We start from the raw sequence: 17,708 nt of genomic DNA, 5'->3' as shown, positions 1-17,708 counted from the left end.
AAACATATAGGGACTACACAGTATTTGAGTTTCAGACAGAAACATGCATGCACTGGGACGTCAGCATTTCCATTAGGCTCCGTTGTCCCATCGGCACACACCACTCAAAACAGAGTATTCCAAAAAAATTCAATCTCTGTGTGTTCATCAAATAATGAGCTCAGTTGTCGTGTGGACGGGAGGCCAAAACACTAAACTAGGCCTGGGCGATATGGTAAAATTATTATATCATGATATTTAAAGACATTGTCATGACACACAAGATTAACTACGATATACAGCAGTGCATCAGAAACCACTGATTATTAAAAACTACTATTCAAATCCGCTCCCACGCTGTTTACAGTGATTTCTATTCAGAATCTGCTGCTCTTTGTCCAGTTAAACCGGACTAATGACACAGACTGTAGTGAAACGTGCAGCTGATCAGTGTTCTTTAAGGAGCATATCCTCCATACACTATATGCTTTTCTTAAGTCTAGCACAATAAAATTCATCACGATACGATAAAATATCATCATATTGCCCAGCCCTAGACAAAAACTCTATTCCTAAAATAAAATATATATATGAATGTGTGTAGTTGGGGCCTCAAACTGAGCTTTTGAATATTTGCAGTAAATGAGGTAAAGGGGATTTTAAGAACATAGACATTAATCCTGTAATTCAACCAATTATTCTGATATTGAGCTGATCAGTTTAGATGAGCCAAACCTTCTGAACAGTTCTTTTACAGCATAAGACTGTAAAGAGGCTGTTCTGAGGTTAGGAAAATGAGAAATCTTTAAGTGAAAAATTAAGATTTTGGATAAATAATTTAATATATGTGTGTATGTAATAATAATAATATAATATTGTATAATTTAATATAATATAAATGTAATATATTTGATATATAATTTGTCTTTCTTTCTTAGGCATGAAGTTCAGAGAAAAAACTTTTGGGAATCCGTCCCGGTTTAAATGGGGGGTATTAATGAGGCAATTGCTGACGCATATAAAATGATTAACTTTAAGCAAAAACAGACTTTAATAGTAAACAGTTTAACCTCTATACCCTGATAAAAGTACACATCAGTGCAGTGCATTCAACAGCCACATCCACTGCATAACAAACCCTTACATCCTGCAAGCATTATAGAACTGAGACAGAGTAGACAGCCAATCACTGATCAAACCAATCAATACAGTAAAGACTAGCCAGAATTTTTTAAACAAGTAAATACATTTAATCGAAGCGGGTGCAGCTTTACTTCTGCTACTGCGATGATATCTGAAGGGAAGTGCATCTTGGCTGATGTGCTTCCAGGACAGAAATGCACCCAGTACAGATGGAGGGAGGGATGGATGGGATGAAGAAGGTAACTGATGATATTTGGCCAGATTATGAGATTACGTCGCCTGGTTAACTCTATGAAATCAATCCATCTCCATAAACACGAGTGTGCATGTCTGAGGAGGTGGCGCAGTTCTAAGAGGCAGATTAACTTGAGGCACTCGAGGGATTGCATTCCTCATGTCTGTGGGAGCCTTATGACGAAGAAAGGGTTATTTCATCTTCTGGACTTCCTGCAGGAGCTTCTGTGCCACTGTGTTATTTGGCTCGATCTTCAGCAAGCTGTTGAGATCCTGCACACAGGCTCTCTTGTCCTGGGAAGAAGATCATTGCAGATCATTATCCAAACAGTGGCTCCCCCATTCTAGACCTAGAGCAGCTGTTTTCAGCTGTTTCAGCCCCCCCCCCCCATGGTCATGGTTGGCCACTGATATCTGGTCTCAGACACTAATAAATACACACAAAAGTATTGGGACACCTGCTCACTCACTGTTTCTTCTGAAATCAAGGGTTTTAAAAGACGTTTAAGCTGCTTTTGATGGAGTAACTGTCTCTTTGCAGCATTGCAGTCAGGTGATCACCACCCCACCTCATCCAAAAAAAAGTACTGGATGGAGCTCCACCATAATCATTCCACAGTTCCTCCATTGCTCAATGCTGCTGGGGGGCTTTATACCCCTCCTCTAGCCCACGCATAGCAGCATGGTGCCAACAGGTTTCCCCACATGCATATTTACAAGTGCTACAATTGGTATTTCTAATTTCCAACATCAGCTGAAGTATTAGCATTAGTGCTAAATCAACAGAACACTGTAGTGAACACAGATTGTTAAAAGGTGAAGTGTCCGATTATTATTGTCAAACAATGAAAGTCACATTTCTGTTCTTGACCCATGCCACGCGAGGGACAACTGCTCGTGCTTTCAGCAGAGGGAACACAGTGCAGTGCAGTACTGGTGTGTCCCAGGTCTGGGGAAACTACAACGAATGATCGCACCACCCCAAAACTGAGAAGTGCTGGACAGGGTTCCTGTGCTACGACTTACTTTGAGCTCCTTATAAGCCTGTGCGCGCCTGTACAGGGCTTTGATGTTAGCCGAGTCCAGACGCAGTGCCTCTTCACAGTCCTGCACAGCTTCTTTGTACATCTTCAGAGACAGGTAGCACAGAGCCCTGGGTGTAGAGAGGGAGACACACACACACATACACACACGATTGTTTTTAAGAGTGATTAAGGGAAGAGAGCGCCATCTACCCACCTGGAGAGAGCACCTTTTGACATGGAGTTTACAGGGAGATTAAAGCAGGATAAAGCAATAATATTAAGAATTAGAAGAAGATAAAATTATTTATATATATATATATATATATATATATATATATATATATATTTAAAAAAAAAATTAAAATCTAGTCCTTAGCAAACCTTAAAATATGACCTCAGGTGAGCTACACCACACAACAGATTCCCCAGTATCATGATTTATTATAACAAAAGTTATTATTAGGGGAAACTGGAAAAACCAAATGTGGAAAACTACTTACACCCTTAAACCAAAAACTTGAAGAATCCCCTTCCGCAGCAATAAGCTAAAGTACAGGTTTTCTGTACAAGTTTATTTTAGGGGACCCCCCTCTTTTCAACAGCATAGCACAAACCAGTGTGACTGAACGCAACAAACCGTGACCCCCATACCAAGAAGGTTTAGTGTGAATACACCCCTACTCACAATACAGCAATGCAATACGCTGCACTGTCTGAACCCTGTTTTCAGAGCTGAGGACGATGTAGGATTTTAATCGGCACTGATTTTTAGACAGAGAGTGAAAGCTTACCTGTTTGTGTAAGTCGTGACCTCTGAAGGGTCTTGACTGAGAGACTGTGTGTACTTCTCAAGTGCCTTCTTGTGCTCCCCTTTCTTCACGAAAGCGTTGCCTTCCTCCTTCAGGAGCCTGGCCTTTTTAACATCACCGGCCGCTGAGAGTTCATCCAAAACATTATTAAGGCATTAAGTCAACTCATAATGCAATCCAAAAGTATCCAGACAGCCCCAAGCGTAAACTCAGCACCCATTGCTGACACAGATGCATTTATGCTAAATGGACAAAAGTATTGGGACACCTGCTCATTCATGGTTTTTCTGAAATTAAGGGTATTAAAGAGAGTTGATCCTGCTTCTGTTGGAGTAACTGTCTCTACTGTCCAGGGAAGATGACTTTCTACTAGACTTTGAAGGAGCATTGCTGTGAGGATTTGATTGTATTCAGTGACGAGAGCCTTATCCCTAACTCATCCTAAAAGTACTGGATGGAGCTCCTCCACCATCATTCCAGAGAACACAGTTCTTCCACTGCTTCACAGCTCCTCAATGCTGGGGGGCTTTATACCCCTCTACTAGCCCAGCCTGGCATTATTAGGCAGCATGGAGCCAATAGGTCCATGTTCATCTGCACCAGAAAGTTCTATTCTTTGGCAGTATTTATCTATAAGGACTAGACAAGCTGTGTGTGTGTGTGCATTGGCACATCCATGTCAGCAATGGGTGCAACGTAAAGTAGCTGAATGCATTAATTACAAGGGGTGTCCACAAACATTTGGCCATATAGTTTAGCAGCGATGAGCATCTGAGACTATGGTCACCATGCTGCCTAATGCCAGGTGTGGCCTAGAGGGGTATAAAGCCCCCCCAGCATTGAGGAGCTGTGGAGCAGTGGAGGAACTGTGTTCTCTGGAGTGATGGTGGTGGAGCTCCACTTTTGGGATGAGTTGGAGTAGCAGAACTATGTTCCAACATCTGGTGTAAAATCTTCCCAGAAGAGTAGAGGCTGTTACTGCCGCAAAGAGGGCCTTAACTCCCTATTAATACCCCTGATGTCAGAGGACGCACTGGAGGAGCAGGTGTAGTAAGAACAGAAGCAGTTCGTACTTTTACTGCTTTGATTGCTGTTTTCCACTACGCCATTCTGCTGTGCTGTGGGGGTTGAGCTGGTAGCTTGCAGTAGTTTCTCTTTCACGGCCAGAGGAACAGTAGGGATTGGAGGGAGCTTCTCTCGCCAGGATGGTCCATCCATGTCTGTCAGGGCTTTGGACATTCTTCAAAACAAATAAAAAAAGGCAAATCTGTATTTTAACCATTGCTGTGTCTGGTCTTTCAGTTTACCTGCAGTCACCCAGTGAACATGCCCATGTGGGGCCATATATGGATGCCCACCAGCGTCAGCGATGGGACCAGGATGGATTAAACATGGGCCACATCTGGGTTGCACACTGCATTCGGGACATAAATGGGACCAGTGTGAGATTAAGGTGTTGTAACAATAGGGCCCATTTGGGAAGTCCAACCGGGTCCCAGTAACAACACATGTACAAACCCACTCAGAGCCCACGCCTACCTGGAACCTACCTAAACCAAGTTCCACCCATGTGAGCCCCACATGACCATGTTGGCTGGGTAGGTGTGTGCAAAATGTCCAACAAACATCCCAAGGTAATATAAATATATACAGCAGTAAACGCTGCTTATCCAGGCAGTAAGTGTTTATATACTGATATTGGAATAAACACTAATAATATCACTCCTACAGAGTGGTGGAGGTTCTCCATCACTGTGTTCATCATTAGAACATCTCCAAAGTTCTCCTCTCTCATGGAGTCTAGTGTTATTTAGAGTTCTCCTCAGATCAACACCTGGTTTGGTGGTAAATCAGGGCTTAATGATGGTAAATCAGGTGAGCTGCTGCTGCTGATGATGATGATGATGATGGAGGTGAACACATCCTCCACGCTGTGCTGGCTGGACTGGGGGGCGTCCAGGAGAAACCTGGAGGAACCGAGCTCTGTTCTTCAGACTAGCTCACCGACAAGATCTCACTACTTTCTTTCTTCAGAATGAGAAGCTCTTGTTTCTCCTTTTTACTGGATTCATGTTCAGCTGCTTTATCTGTTCTGATGAGATCTGGAGCTTCTACAGTAGAACTCTCTCACTGCAGTACTATATCTATAATGACAATAGTTGGTTGCTTGGTAAATAAATAAGTAATATAAACAAATTCTGAATCATTTAAATGGAGTTAAGCATGGCTTTAATCATGCTTTTAGTAATAAAATCTTCAGTTGCTCAGTTTTCCGATACTGGTGACATTCGCTTTATTTAAACAGCACAGTTACCACTATTTTCCTTCTCAAACACCACATTTTAACTCCATACCAGCACCTACCTGTTGGTGCCATCGTGAGCTGCAGGTAAGTTGCAGTCTATCTGTAAAACTGTTTTATAGTCAACGTAGGCTTGTCTGTATCTCTCGATGGCCTCATAAGCTGCAGCACGGCGAAGCAAGGACTTAATCCCAAACGGGACCAGCTCCAGAGACCTGTGAGCACAAAACCTCATCAGTGTGCTACCACGAGCTTCTCCACACATCCACGAGCTGCACAGCATTCAGACAATCAGACGTCAGTCCCACTTTACTATAATTCACTTCAATATAACTGACTTTCTGTTGCTCTCGGACAGCGCCGCTCACACCCCAGTCCTGGAGACACCCTGCCCTGCACATTTTAGTGGACTCCCTGCTTTAACACAGCCTGGCAATTCTAAAAGAGCCTGTTAATGAGCTGATTCGTTGAATGAGGTGTGCTGGGAGCAGGGAAACACCAAAACCTGCAGGGCAGGGCGCCTTCAGGACAAGGTTCGTAGGTGTTCTGACATTTTTAATGAATACATAAGATAATGAAACCTTATTAAGCGGCCAAACTTTGAACTGAATTGTTTTTTCTTTGTAAAGTGAGGTGGCAAATAGTACATCCTTGTGTATTTAATGAACTGAAGACTAAAATATATTTTTAAATGACCTTAAATTGAAATAGACAAAATTATTTTCTCTTATCTTCTATTCATTGATCATTGCGTATATTATGGAGTTAATTTAGGGGTTACCTTTTGATGTTCCTGACCTGTTATAAATGCAAGTGACATTTATTACAAATTACAAATGACATTATTATTATTAGTATTATTACTGTATGCACATATTTATTCAGCATTGTCTGCTTCATTCCTTATTCTTTTTAACTGGGATGGATGGATGGATGGATGGATGCCTGATGACCATGTTAAAATTCACATGGACTCTCATCTGCCACTGTTAGTATTACCACCACCATTAATAATCATTACTCTGACCATCACTACTATGATTATACTAATTATACTTCCATTTTTATCAATGATTTATAAATAGTTCTGATCAGAGGAGGATGGGACCCCATATGAGTCTCTGAGGGAGTTTGTCCCATTCACTGTGGTCTTTGGTTGCTCACTGAGGGTCTTAGGTTTCCATGTCTTGTTGATATCCTGTCCTCTTACTGATTCTGTAAAGCTTCTTTGTGAAAACACCAGTTTAAAAAGAGCATTATTAATACACTTGATTTGACTTAAAACTTTCTTTTGACTGGAGATCACACAATGAGTCAACATCAGCGGTCAGCGGCGTATCTGATCCAGCTGTAATTATGAGGAACTCACGCTGAGCAATCCTTAATGCATTCACTGCAGTTTCCATCCTTCAAGTAACTGGCAGCTCGATTGGAGTACAGAATCCCCAGATCCTCTGGACTCTTCTGACCTGTAGACAGAATTGACACAACAGGTTACAGCTCATCTTTCATCCACCCTAGAACATCTTAGACATCATGCTTCCAGACTTCACAGAATAAAGGAGTTCGGTTGAATTCTGAACCACAAACAAGATTTTATATGTTTGCTTGACTGAAACCTTTGTTTTAAGAACTTAGGTGTCAAAAAAATCCAATAATGACAATTCTGTTCATTCACAAGTGGAACTAAAGATCTAAAGATGTTTTAAGGTTTAAAATAAAACATCAGTTGCATTTCTAATGACTTTCTGCACAACAGTCAAGTCAAATTTATTTGTAGAGCTTTTTACAGTGTTGTCGTCACAAAGCAGCTTTACATAATTAGTAATTAGTAAAAGACAATAGCATAGGAAGATATAAAGGATTCAAGACCCCCAGTGAGCAGCCAATGGCGACAGTGGCAAGGAGAACCTCCCTCAGAGCTGGAGGAAGAAACCTTGGGAGGAACCAAGACTCACAAGGGGGACCCAACCCGTCCTCCTCTGATCAGAACTATTTAAACATTATTGATAAAAGTCGCTGAACCATCTATACTGTTTAACTGCTCTGATCATAATCATAATATACTAATCAATAAACAAGCAATGAGATCACATACATATACACACACACATATATATATATATATATATATATATATATATATATATATATATATATATATATATATATATATATATATATATATACACACACACATACACACACATATATATGATTTTTTTTTATTTATTATTATTATTAGGGCTGCAAATACACACAGCCAATATTTTAATACAAATGTAGCTGCCATCAAATAATCATTAGTTATCCATCGCCTTATTACTCCCAGATTTCCCTCCATCTCTCAGCTCTTTTCTTTTCTAATATTTTCCAGGTTGTTTTATGATACTTATATTTTTAGGCTCCTTTTCTGCACCACCTTGGGCAGCGGATTATAAATATGCAGTATATCTAAAACGAGCCCGTGTGTGAGCCTGGGTTAGCTCCGGCAGTATCTACACAGTCCTGGCTCAGTGTGTGGTGAGGGAAAGTGAGGTAATTCGAGTCAGCAGGTAAGTTGAGATTCACCGTTTCTAGGAAACTAAACTCTAAGTGTGTGAGATATGAGACCCCTGATGTAATTTCTGACCCTGTATTACTGACTGAGAACGAGTTAACAAATAACACTGGTCCCGAGCTGAGGATCTGACCTGGGGTAGAGGGGAGTAATGTGAAACACTTCAGCACATAAACACAAAGCGCTCAGTAGTGTGGTAGTCTAGAGCCCAGTCCGAGTCAAGGCTGAGACCACGGTCGCCTTTGGTCTGCTGAGCTGTTCAGCACCTTCACTTGTTCACCCTTAAACTTGACTGCACCCACTGGACTGGATGGACTGCTGGACTCGACAACAGTTTGAGAGTCCACCTCACCCAGAGAGAGAGAGAGAGACAAGACTGCTTCCAAATGAGGCCAAAACGAGACAATAGATGCAGAGGCAGAGATCAAGACAGAGACCATTCATTTAACTACACTAGTGCTCACTAGTCACATGCCATCGTACATCACTACACTACCCTACCAAAAAATAAATAAATAAATAAATAAATAAATACATAAATAAGCTGGATTTCACTCCAGGAACCTTTTGTTGGTGTTGCCTGATCATTTTAACCACCTCCAGGCAGTGAGGTATATTTTTAATCTTATTTAACTGGTTCATTTTAGCTTTTATTTCTAAACTTTACTCTAATTTTTATTCTTTTTAATAGAATATTTATCTTCATTTTTATCTTATTTTACCCAATTTTCAATTTTATATTCATTCAATTTCACTGGTTTATTTAACCTGACTCTGATATTTGATTTGATTCATTTCGACTTTACTTTTAGATTTTACTGGATTTTACTAATTTAATATTTTTGTAATTTCTTATTTCAACTCCTGTTCTTAGTAAAAGCTCGGCTATACAGAAAATGCAGGCCACCTTAACGTACCTTAGAGTTTAAATAAAGGCTGACTGCCTGACTGTGACTCAACAACTTATTATTATTATAATCATTATTCCCCGATAACACAATGAAGGGTCTCTAACTGTGAAGAATTGTCCACTCTGGACCAGATGTGCTCAGGCTTACCCATAAAAGACGTGGCTGCAATAAAAAGTGTTCATTCCACCGACGCAGGACACGCCTCATAACTTATCAAGGGTTTAAACTGATTAAATAAACAGTGTGAAAACTTGCAGCCGTGCCAGCGCTCCACACCCTCTGTGGATAAGACTGGGCCCCTCTGGTCCAGCCCAAACTCACACATGAAGTGACCAGGTGTAAGCTTAAAGGTCTAATGTCCAAATACTTGTGGACACCCCTTCTAATGAATGCATTTAGCTACGTTAAGCTGCACCCACTGCTGACACAGATGTGCAAATGCACACATGCAGCCAGCTTGTCTAGTCTTTGTAGAGAAAAAAATACTGCCAATAGAATAGGACTCCTATTGGCTCCATGCTGCCTAATAATGCCAGGCGTGGGCTAGTAGAGGGGTATAAAGCCCCCCAGCATTGAGGAGCTGTGGAGCAGTGGAAGAGCTGTGTTCTCTGGAATGATGGTGGTGGTGGTGGTGCTCCATCCAGTACTTTTAGGATGAGTTGTGGATTATGGTAATAATGATGTGGGGTGGTGATCATCTATCCAACATCTATCTGACCTCACTAACTGCAATCAAATCCTCACATCTCCTCCAAAACCTAGTAGAAAGTCTTCTTCCCTGGACAGTAGAGACAGTTACTCAACGAAAGCAGATTTTTTTACTTTTGTCCATATAGTGTATCGCCTGTACCGTGCTACTGCATTAGTCCATAGTGGCATTTCCCCCCAAATTCAGCAGCAATTAATTAAATCAGCAAAATGTACCGATCATACTGATCTGCAATTGTTAAAAATATCGTATCGTCGATATTGTTGCCAGTATCGGTCAGCCAGCAGCGCTGGTGCCAGCCGGAGCTGATTGATTTTTTTTTTTTTTGGCGTCCCAATACTTTTGTCCATATAGTGTATCGCCTGTACCGTGCTACTGCATTAGTCCATAGTGGCATTTCCCCCCAAATTCAGCAGCAATTAATTAAATCAGCAAAATGTACCGATCATACTGATCTGCAATTCGGAAATATCGTATCGTCGATATTGTCGCCAGTATCGGTCAGCCTCCTCTTACCTGACTTTTCTAGCGCGTTGATGGCCTGGCTGTACCGGGACACAGCCTCCCCATACTGCCCGGTCTTGAAGCACTCGTTCCCGGCTTGCTTCAGCTCTGCCCAGGACTGGGAGCGCCGCTTCTGGGGCATTTTTGGCTCACTAACACGGACACAAATACAGGTAAATTGGAAAACATTAGCTAGGGAGCTAACGCTACCTAACGGGCAGAGGTGGCCGATCCTGTTCCAGAGAGTCTGAATCCGCTCCGGGATTTTGTTCCAGCTGCCTGGATGGCTCTGCTGCAGCGGAGCTGCAGCAGAGCCATCCAGGCAGCTGGAACAAAATCCCGGAGCGGATTCAGACTCTCTGGAACAGGATTCGCAACTTCGACTAACTGGAAGGATATGAACATCTTAACCGAATAAACAACAATAATTAAGCATATATTATCATAGTTTCTTACCTTAAACTCTTCTGAAAAGGACTAAGGTGTAAATACTAAGAGTTAAACGCTAAAAAGTAAGTTTTAGCTCTAACTAACACCTAAAAACTCCAGCCCCGTCTTTTGTGCTGCGTGCCGGTTAGCTATAGCTACCTAGCTAGCTTCAACTTCTCGGAAACGGGTCTAGATGGCGAGTTATCTATCTAAATGACTCCGACGGCCGACCCACCCACCCTTAACCTAATGCCTCCACTCCACTACGTCTACCCCTGCTTCTCCCTCTGGCGTAGCGGACGTGTTCCTTCCAGAAAACGCCAGAAAAACAGCCACCTAGCTCAGCCTGTCCCCGGCGTAACACGCTGCCGCTCACCGGCTCCGTAGCTGTGGAGTCGGGCTGAATCCCAAATTGCGCCTTACTCCCTACGTAGTGTGCTATGTAGATCGTGTACTAACGAAGCCCTGCGCGCTAACTACGAACCTCGAGTCCAATATAGCGATGCCTGTTACTCCGAGTTTAAAACGTAGTGCACTACTTAGGTAGAGAAGACGTTTTCATGTTTGCCGAAGTGCACTATGTAGGGAGGAGGCCGCCATTGGAGATCGAGCCTAGGTGTCCGATTTCAGTTTCATTTCTGAGCAGGGTAGATTGGGTTACTCCCCTGCTGCTATTTCCAGAGCTGGGGGAGTAGGGTGGAATCCAGCGGGGCATGAGGGCTTCCCCCTTAATTTTAACAAGGCTATGAATAATTGAAAATTAAATTAAATTACAATTAAGTAATTTTTAATTTCGTAGATTAATAATATTAAGGCAGGGATGGTGAATTATAATATTTAATATAATAATTAATTATAATATTTATTTATAATATTTTAGTGTTAAATTACTCAAATATTTTTTCAATATGTTGTGGATTTAAAATTTCATGCACTATTAAGGTAAAAAAAGGAGTCATAATAGTAAACATTTTAATATTTTATTAGATTTGTTTATTCATGTCATTTTGCTATCAAAATTTAGGCCAATTACAACCTTCAGTTCTGCAAATCCAGTTATTTTTTATTTTATTTATATATATATATATATATACTCAATTTTTGACTGATTGAGGTGATGCATTCTATTTTTTTTTTTTTTACGGATCCTCGTTGGTGCCATCCCACAAAAATTAAGTCGTGGCCACAACTTAGTAAAGCATGGGAACAAGATAATTATGTTGTGGCCATGACTTCGTAAGGCATGAAAAAAACTATATCATTTGGTTGTGGTCACAGTTTTAAAACATTTAAACTATCTAAAGATTATTTAAAGATGATTTAGGTGTAGGAACAAAATAAATAAGTCATGGCCACCACTTAGTAAGGCATGGGAATGAAATAATTTAGTTGTGGCCATGACTTAGTAAGGTGTGGGAAAAAAAGATAATGTAGTCATGGGAATTAAATAATTAAGTTGTGGCCACCACTTAGTAAGGCATGAGAATGAGATAATTAAGTTGTGGCCACCACTTAGTAAGGCATGAGAATGAGATAATTAAGTCAAGGTACAAGGTGCCATATGGGGAGGGGGGTAATATTAGGAAGTCGTGGCCACAACTTAGCAAGGTGTGGAAAAAAGATCATTTAGTCGTGGTCACAATTTAAAACCTTTTAAAGATAATTTATGAATTAAATAATTAAGTTGTGGCCACAACTTAAATTTATATATGTGGGATCTCACCAGCAGGGACAAGATTTGTACCTTACCAAGTCATGGTGACAAGTTCATTAAGTTGTGGCCATGACTTAGTAAAGTGTGGGAACAAAATCTTGTCTTGTCGTGGCCACGACTTAGGATCTTGTTCTCACGCTTTAATAAGTTGTGGCCACGACTTAATTTTATTGAGTTCGTCAGAGGGGCTCCATACATTCTCATCTTCACACATACTGATCACACCGATGTCCTGCAGGGCGTCACAGTTAGCTCCTTATCCGGCTCAGCTCTTCAGATTTGGAGTCCAGTGGTGAAGAGACTAATGATTTTCCCCCAATTTACTCAGTTAGGAGAGACAGGGCTAGAACCGCTAGAGGGCGCCCGAGTCCTCACTGCAGGAGGCTGAGTGGACTTCTCTTTCATTTAGGACCTTTACTACATACAGAAGCACTGAGTGCTGATTGGCTGTTGAGCAGGGTGGAGGTGTTGGGTGCTGGTCTGTGGAGAGGACCTGAGAGCAGGGTGGAGGTGTTGGGTGCTGGTCTGTGGAGAGGACCTGAGAGCAGGGTGGAGGTGTTGGGTGTTGATCTGTGGAGAGGACCTGAGAGCAGGGTGGAGGTGTTGGGTGTTGATCTGTGGAGAGGACCTGAGAGCAGGGTGGAGGTGTTGGGTGCTGGTCTGTGGAGAGGACCTGAGAGCAGGGTGGAGGTGTTGGGTGTTGATCTGTGGAGAGGACCTGAGAGCAGGGTGGAGGTGTTGGGTGTTGATCTGTGGAGAGGACCTGAGAGCAGGGTGGAGGTGTTGGGTGCTGGTCTGTGGAGAGGACCTGAGAGCAGGGTGGAGGTGTTGGGTGTTGATCTGTGGAGAGGACCTGAGAGCAGGGTGGAGGTGTTGGGTGCTGGTCTGTGGAGAGGACCTGAGAGCAGGGTGGAGGTGTTGGGTGTTGATCTGTGGAGAGGACCTGAGAGCAGGGTGGAGGTGTTGGGTGTTGATCTGTGGAGAGGACCTGAGAGCAGGGTGGAGGTGTTGGGTGTTGATCTGTGGAGAGGACCTGAGAGCAGGGTGGAGGTGTTGGGTGTTGGTCTGTGGAGAGGACCTGAGAGCAGGGTGGAGGTGTTGGGTGTTGGTCTGTGAAGAGGACCTGAGAGCAGGGTGGAGGTGTTGGGTGCTGGTCTGTGGAGAGGACCTGAGAGCAGGGTGGAGGTGTTGGGTGTTGATCTGTGGAGAGGACCTGAGAGCAGGGTGGAGGTGTTGGGTGTTGATCTGTGGAGAGGACCTGAGAGCAGGGTGGAGGTGTTGGGTGTTGATCTGTGGAGAGGACCTGAGAGCAGGGTGGAGGTGTTGGGTGCTGGTCTGTGGAGAGGACCTGAGAGCAGGGTGGAGGTGTTGGGTGTTGATCTGTGGAGAGGACCTGAGAGCAGGGTGGAGGTGTTGGGTGTTGATCTGTGGAGAGGACCTGAGAGCAGGGTGGAGGTGTTGGGTGTTGATCTGTGGAGAGGACCTGAGAGCAGGGTGGAGGTGTTGGGTGTTGGTCTGTGGAGAGGACCTGAGAGCAGGGTGGAGGTGTTGGGTGTTGGTCTGTGGAGAGGACCTGAGAGCAGGGTGGAGGTGTTGGGTGCTGGTCTGTGGAGAGGACCTGAGAGCAGGGTGGAGGTGTTGGGTGCTGGTCTGTGGAGAGGACCTGAGAGCAGGGTGGAGGTGTTGGGTGTTGGTCTGTGGAGAGGACCTGAGAGCAGGGTGGAGGTGTTGGGTGTTGATCTGTGGAGAGGACCTGAGAGCAGGGTGGAGGTGTTGGGTGCTGGTCTGTGGAGAGGACCTGAGAGCAGGGTGGAGGTGTTGGGTGTTGATCTGTGGAGAGGACCTGAGAGCAGGGTGGAGGTGTTGGGTGTTGATCTGTGGAGAGGACCTGAGAGCAGGGTGGAGGTGTTGGGTGCTGGTCTGTGGAGAGGACCTGAGAGCAGGGTGGAGGTGTTGGGTGTTGATCTGTGGAGAGGACCTGAGAGCAGGGTGGAGGTGTTGGGTGCTGGTCTGTGGAGAGGACCTGAGAGCAGGGTGGAGGTGTTGGGTGTTGATCTGTGGAGAGGACCTGAGAGCAGGGTGGAGGTGTTGGGTGTTGATCTGTGGAGAGGACCTGAGAGCAGGGTGGAGGTGTTGGGTGTTGATCTGTGGAGAGGACCTGAGAGCAGGGTGGAGGTGTTGGGTGTTGGTCTGTGGAGAGGACCTGAGAGCAGGGTGGAGGTGTTGGGTGTTGGTCTGTGGAGAGGACCTGAGAGCAGGGTGGAGGTGTTGGGTGCTGGTCTGTGGAGAGGACCTGAGAGCAGGGTGGAGGTGTTGGGTGCTGGTCTGTGGAGAGGACCTGAGAGCAGGGTGGAGGTGTTGGGTGTTGGTCTGTGGAGAGGACCTGAGAGCAGGGTGGAGGTGTTGGGTGTTGATCTGTGGAGAGGACCTGAGAGCAGGGTGGAGGTGTTGGGTGCTGGTCTGTGGAGAGGACCTGAGAGCAGGGTGGAGGTGTTGGGTGTTGATCTGTGGAGAGGACCTGAGAGCAGGGTGGAGGTGTTGGGTGTTGATCTGTGGAGAGGACCTGAGAGCAGGGTGGAGGTGTTGGGTGTTGGTCTGTGGAGAGGACCTGAGAGCAGGGTGGAGGTGTTGGGTGTTGGTCTGTGGAGAGGACCTGAGAGCAGGGTGGAGGTGTTGGGTGCTGGTCTGTGGAGAGGACCTGAGAGCAGGGTGGAGGTGTTGGGTGCTGGTCTGTGGAGAGGACCTGAGAGCAGGGTGGAGGTGTTGGGTGTTGATCTGTGGAGAGGACCTGAGAGCAGGGTGGAGGTGTTGGGTGTTGATCTGTGGAGAGGACCTGAGAGCAGGGTGGAGGTGTTGGGTGTTGGTCTGTGGAGAGGACCTGAGAGCAGGGTGGAGGTGTTGGGTGTTGATCTGTGGAGAGGACCTGAGAGCAGGGTGGAGGTGTTGATCTGTGGAGAGGACCTGAGAGCAGGGTGGAGGTGTTGGGTGTTGATCTGTGGAGAGGACCTGAGGGCAGGGTGGAGGTGTTGGGTGTTGATCTGTGGAGAGGACCTGAGGGCAGGGTGGAGGTGTTGGGTGCTGGTCTGTGGAGAGGACCTGAGAGCAGGGTGGAGGTGTTGGGTGTTGGTCTGTGGAGAGGACCTGAGGGCAGGGTGGAGGTGTTGGGTGCTGGTCTGTGGAGAGGACCTGAGAGCAGGGTGGAGGTGTTGGGTGCTGGTCTGTGGAGAGGACCTGAGGGCAGGGTGGAGGTGTTGGGTGTTGGTCTGTGGAGAGGAGCTGAGGGCAGGGTGGAGGTGTTGGGTGCTGGTCTGTGGAGAGGACCTGAGAGCAGGGTGGAGGTGTTGGGTGCTGGTCTGTGGAGAGGACCTGAGAGCAGGGAGGAGGTGTTGGGTGCTGGTCTGTGGAGAGGACCTGAGAGCAGGGTGGAGGTGTTGGGTGTTGATCTGTGGAGAGGACCTGAGAGCAGGGTGGAGGTGTTGATCTGTGGAGAGGACCTGAGAGCAGGGTGGAGGTGTTGGGTGTTGATCTGTGGAGAGGACCTGAGGGCAGGGTGGAGGTGTTGGGTGCTGGTCTGTGGAGAGGACCTGAGAGCAGGGTGGAGGTGTTGGGTGTTGATCTGTGGAGAGGACCTGAGAGCAGGGTGGAGGTGTTGGGTGTTGATCTGTGGAGAGGACCTGAGAGCAGGGTGGAGGTGTTGGGTGTTGATCTGTGGAGAGGACCTGAGAGCAGGGTGGAGGTGTTGATCTGTGGAGAGGACCTGAGAGCAGGGTGGAGGTGTTGGGTGTTGATCTGTGGAGAGGACCTGAGAGCAGGGTGGAGGTGTTGATCTGTGGAGAGGACCTGAGAGCAGGGTGGAGGTGTTGGGTGTTGATCTGTGGAGAGGACCTGAGAGCAGGGTGGAGGTGTTGATCTGTGGAGAGGACCTGAGAGCAGGGTGGAGGTGTTGGGTGTTGATCTGTGGAGAGGACCTGAGAGCAGGGTGGAGGTGTTGATCTGTGGAGAGGACCTGAGAGCAGGGTGGAGGTGTTGGGTGTTGATCTGTGGAGAGGACCTGAGGGCAGGGTGGAGGTGTTGGGTGTTGATCTGTGGAGAGGACCTGAGGGCAGGGTGGAGGTGTTGGGTGCTGGTCTGTGGAGAGGACCTGAGAGCAGGGAGGACACATTTCCCTGTACAGAGACAAATACACACACCTTTACCTTTTAGCCTGTCTGTCTGCCTGCTGGTCTTTCTATCTGTCTGCCTGTCTGTATTTGCATCTGTCTGTCTTTCAGCCTGTCTTTCCGAACTGGTTCCATCTGTTTATTGTTTTGCTTGTCTGTCTTTCCAAACGGTCTGTCTATGCTTTTGTCTGTCTGTCTTGCTATCTGTCGATCTTTCTGCCTGCCTGTCTGTCCATCTGTCTGTCTTTCCAAAATGTCTGTCTTTCAGCCTGTCTGTCTTTTCATCTTTCTGCATGCCTGTCTTTTTGCTTGTCTGTTTTTTTGCCTTTCCAAACTGTCTTTCCATCAGTCTGTCTTTCTCTCTGTCTGTCTTTCAGCCTGTCTGTCTGCCAGCCGTTCTTTCCATCTTTCTGTCTTTCCATCTGTCTATCTTTCAATCTGTCTATCTATCTGCCTGTCTGCCTTTCCATCTGTCTGTCTTTTCAACTGTCTCTTTCCAACTCTCTTGTTTTTCTGCCTGTTTTTCCATCTGTCTATCTCTCTCTCTGTCTGTCTTTCAGCCTGTCTGTCTGCCAGCCGTTCTTTCCATCTTTCTGTCTTTCCATCTTTCTGTCTTTCTCTCTGTCTGTCTTTCAGCCTGTCTGTCTGCCAGCCGTTCTTTCCATCTTTCTGTCTTTCCATCTGTCTGTCTTTCAGCCTGTCTGTCTGCCAGCCGTTCTTTCCATCTTTCTGTCTTTCCATCTGTCTATCTTTCTCTCTGTCTGTCTTTCAGCCTGTCTGTCTGCCAGCCGTTCTTTCCATCTTTCTGTCTTTCCATCTTTCTGTCTTTCAATCTGTCTATCTTTCTGTCTTTCTGTCTTTCCAACTCTCTTGTCTTTCTGCCTGTCTGTCTTTCTATCTGTTGGGAGATCAGCGCTGGCTGGGAGTTGATCCTGCTGCTGCTGCTGCTCTCCAGACCATCCCACCATCATGGAGTTGTCTGCAGGTGTCGTTCACCCTCCGGCTGAGCCAGAGAAGCCCACCAGCAGCTCCCCCTTCAGACTGACCCCCCCCACAGACTCTTGCTCTGCACAGTGGACAGTTTTTCTATCCGGTGTTGACCGGAGGAGGACGGGTTCCTCTTTTGAGTCTTAGTTCCTCTCACGGTTTCTTCCTCCTGGTCTGGAATGTAATGTCTCTGAAATGACGTTACATAACATTACATTCCAGTCTCAGTTCATATGACTGAT

General features: G+C 45.5%; 2 protein-coding genes across 2 annotated transcripts; both read right to left on the bottom strand.

Moving 5' to 3' along the window:
- Positions 1 to 1,006: 1,006 nt before the first annotated feature.
- Positions 1,007 to 11,512, bottom strand: tomm34 (translocase of outer mitochondrial membrane 34). The gene is made up of 8 exons (XM_072684934.1): positions 10,633 to 11,512; positions 10,189 to 10,328; positions 6,862 to 6,961; positions 5,555 to 5,707; positions 4,264 to 4,430; positions 3,173 to 3,314; positions 2,383 to 2,509; positions 1,007 to 1,650 (listed from the first exon to the last, which is right to left on the bottom strand). The coding sequence occupies exons 2-8, from the start codon at positions 10,316 to 10,318 to the stop codon at positions 1,549 to 1,551; spliced, it is 921 nt and encodes a 306-aa protein (XP_072541035.1). The 5' UTR covers positions 10,319 to 10,328; positions 10,633 to 11,512; the 3' UTR covers positions 1,007 to 1,548.
- Positions 10,387 to 16,802, bottom strand: LOC140559764 (uncharacterized). Its single transcript, XM_072683368.1, has 3 exons — positions 15,731 to 16,802; positions 15,641 to 15,685; positions 10,387 to 10,502 (listed from the first exon to the last, which is right to left on the bottom strand). Exons 1-3 carry the CDS (start codon positions 16,479 to 16,481, stop codon positions 10,387 to 10,389), a joined length of 912 nt encoding a protein of 303 aa, XP_072539469.1. The 5' UTR covers positions 16,482 to 16,802.
- Positions 16,803 to 17,708: the final 906 nt, after the last annotated feature.

Source organism: Salminus brasiliensis, chromosome 7 (assembly GCF_030463535.1).
Source record: "Salminus brasiliensis chromosome 7, fSalBra1.hap2, whole genome shotgun sequence".
NCBI lineage: Eukaryota > Metazoa > Chordata > Actinopteri > Characiformes > Bryconidae > Salminus > Salminus brasiliensis.
This window is presented reverse-complemented; position numbering and strand designations above follow the sequence as displayed.

Coding starts and splice junctions, on each gene's coding strand:
- tomm34 (XM_072684934.1), bottom strand. CDS start 10,318: ATGCCCCAGAAGCGGCGCTCCCAGTCCTGGGCAGAGCTGAAGCAAGCC. Junction 6,962..10,188: donor CAACGCGCTAGAAAAGTCAG/GTAAGAGGAGGC, acceptor TTCTGTCTACAG/GTCAGAAGAGTCCAGAGGAT. Junction 2,510..3,172: donor GTCACGACTTACACAAACAG/GTAAGCTTTCAC, acceptor CTCTACACCCAG/GGCTCTGTGCTACCTGTCTC.
- LOC140559764 (XM_072683368.1), bottom strand. CDS start 16,481: ATGTGTCCTCCCTGCTCTCAGGTCCTCTCCACAGACCAGCACCCAACA. Junction 15,686..15,730: donor CACCTCCACCCTGCTCTCAG/GTCCTCTCCACA, acceptor CCCTGCTCTCAG/GTCCTCTCCACAGACCAGCA. Junction 10,503..15,640: donor CACCTCCACCCTGCTCTCAG/GTCCTCTCCACA, acceptor ATTTTGTTCCAG/CTGCCTGGATGGCTCTGCTG.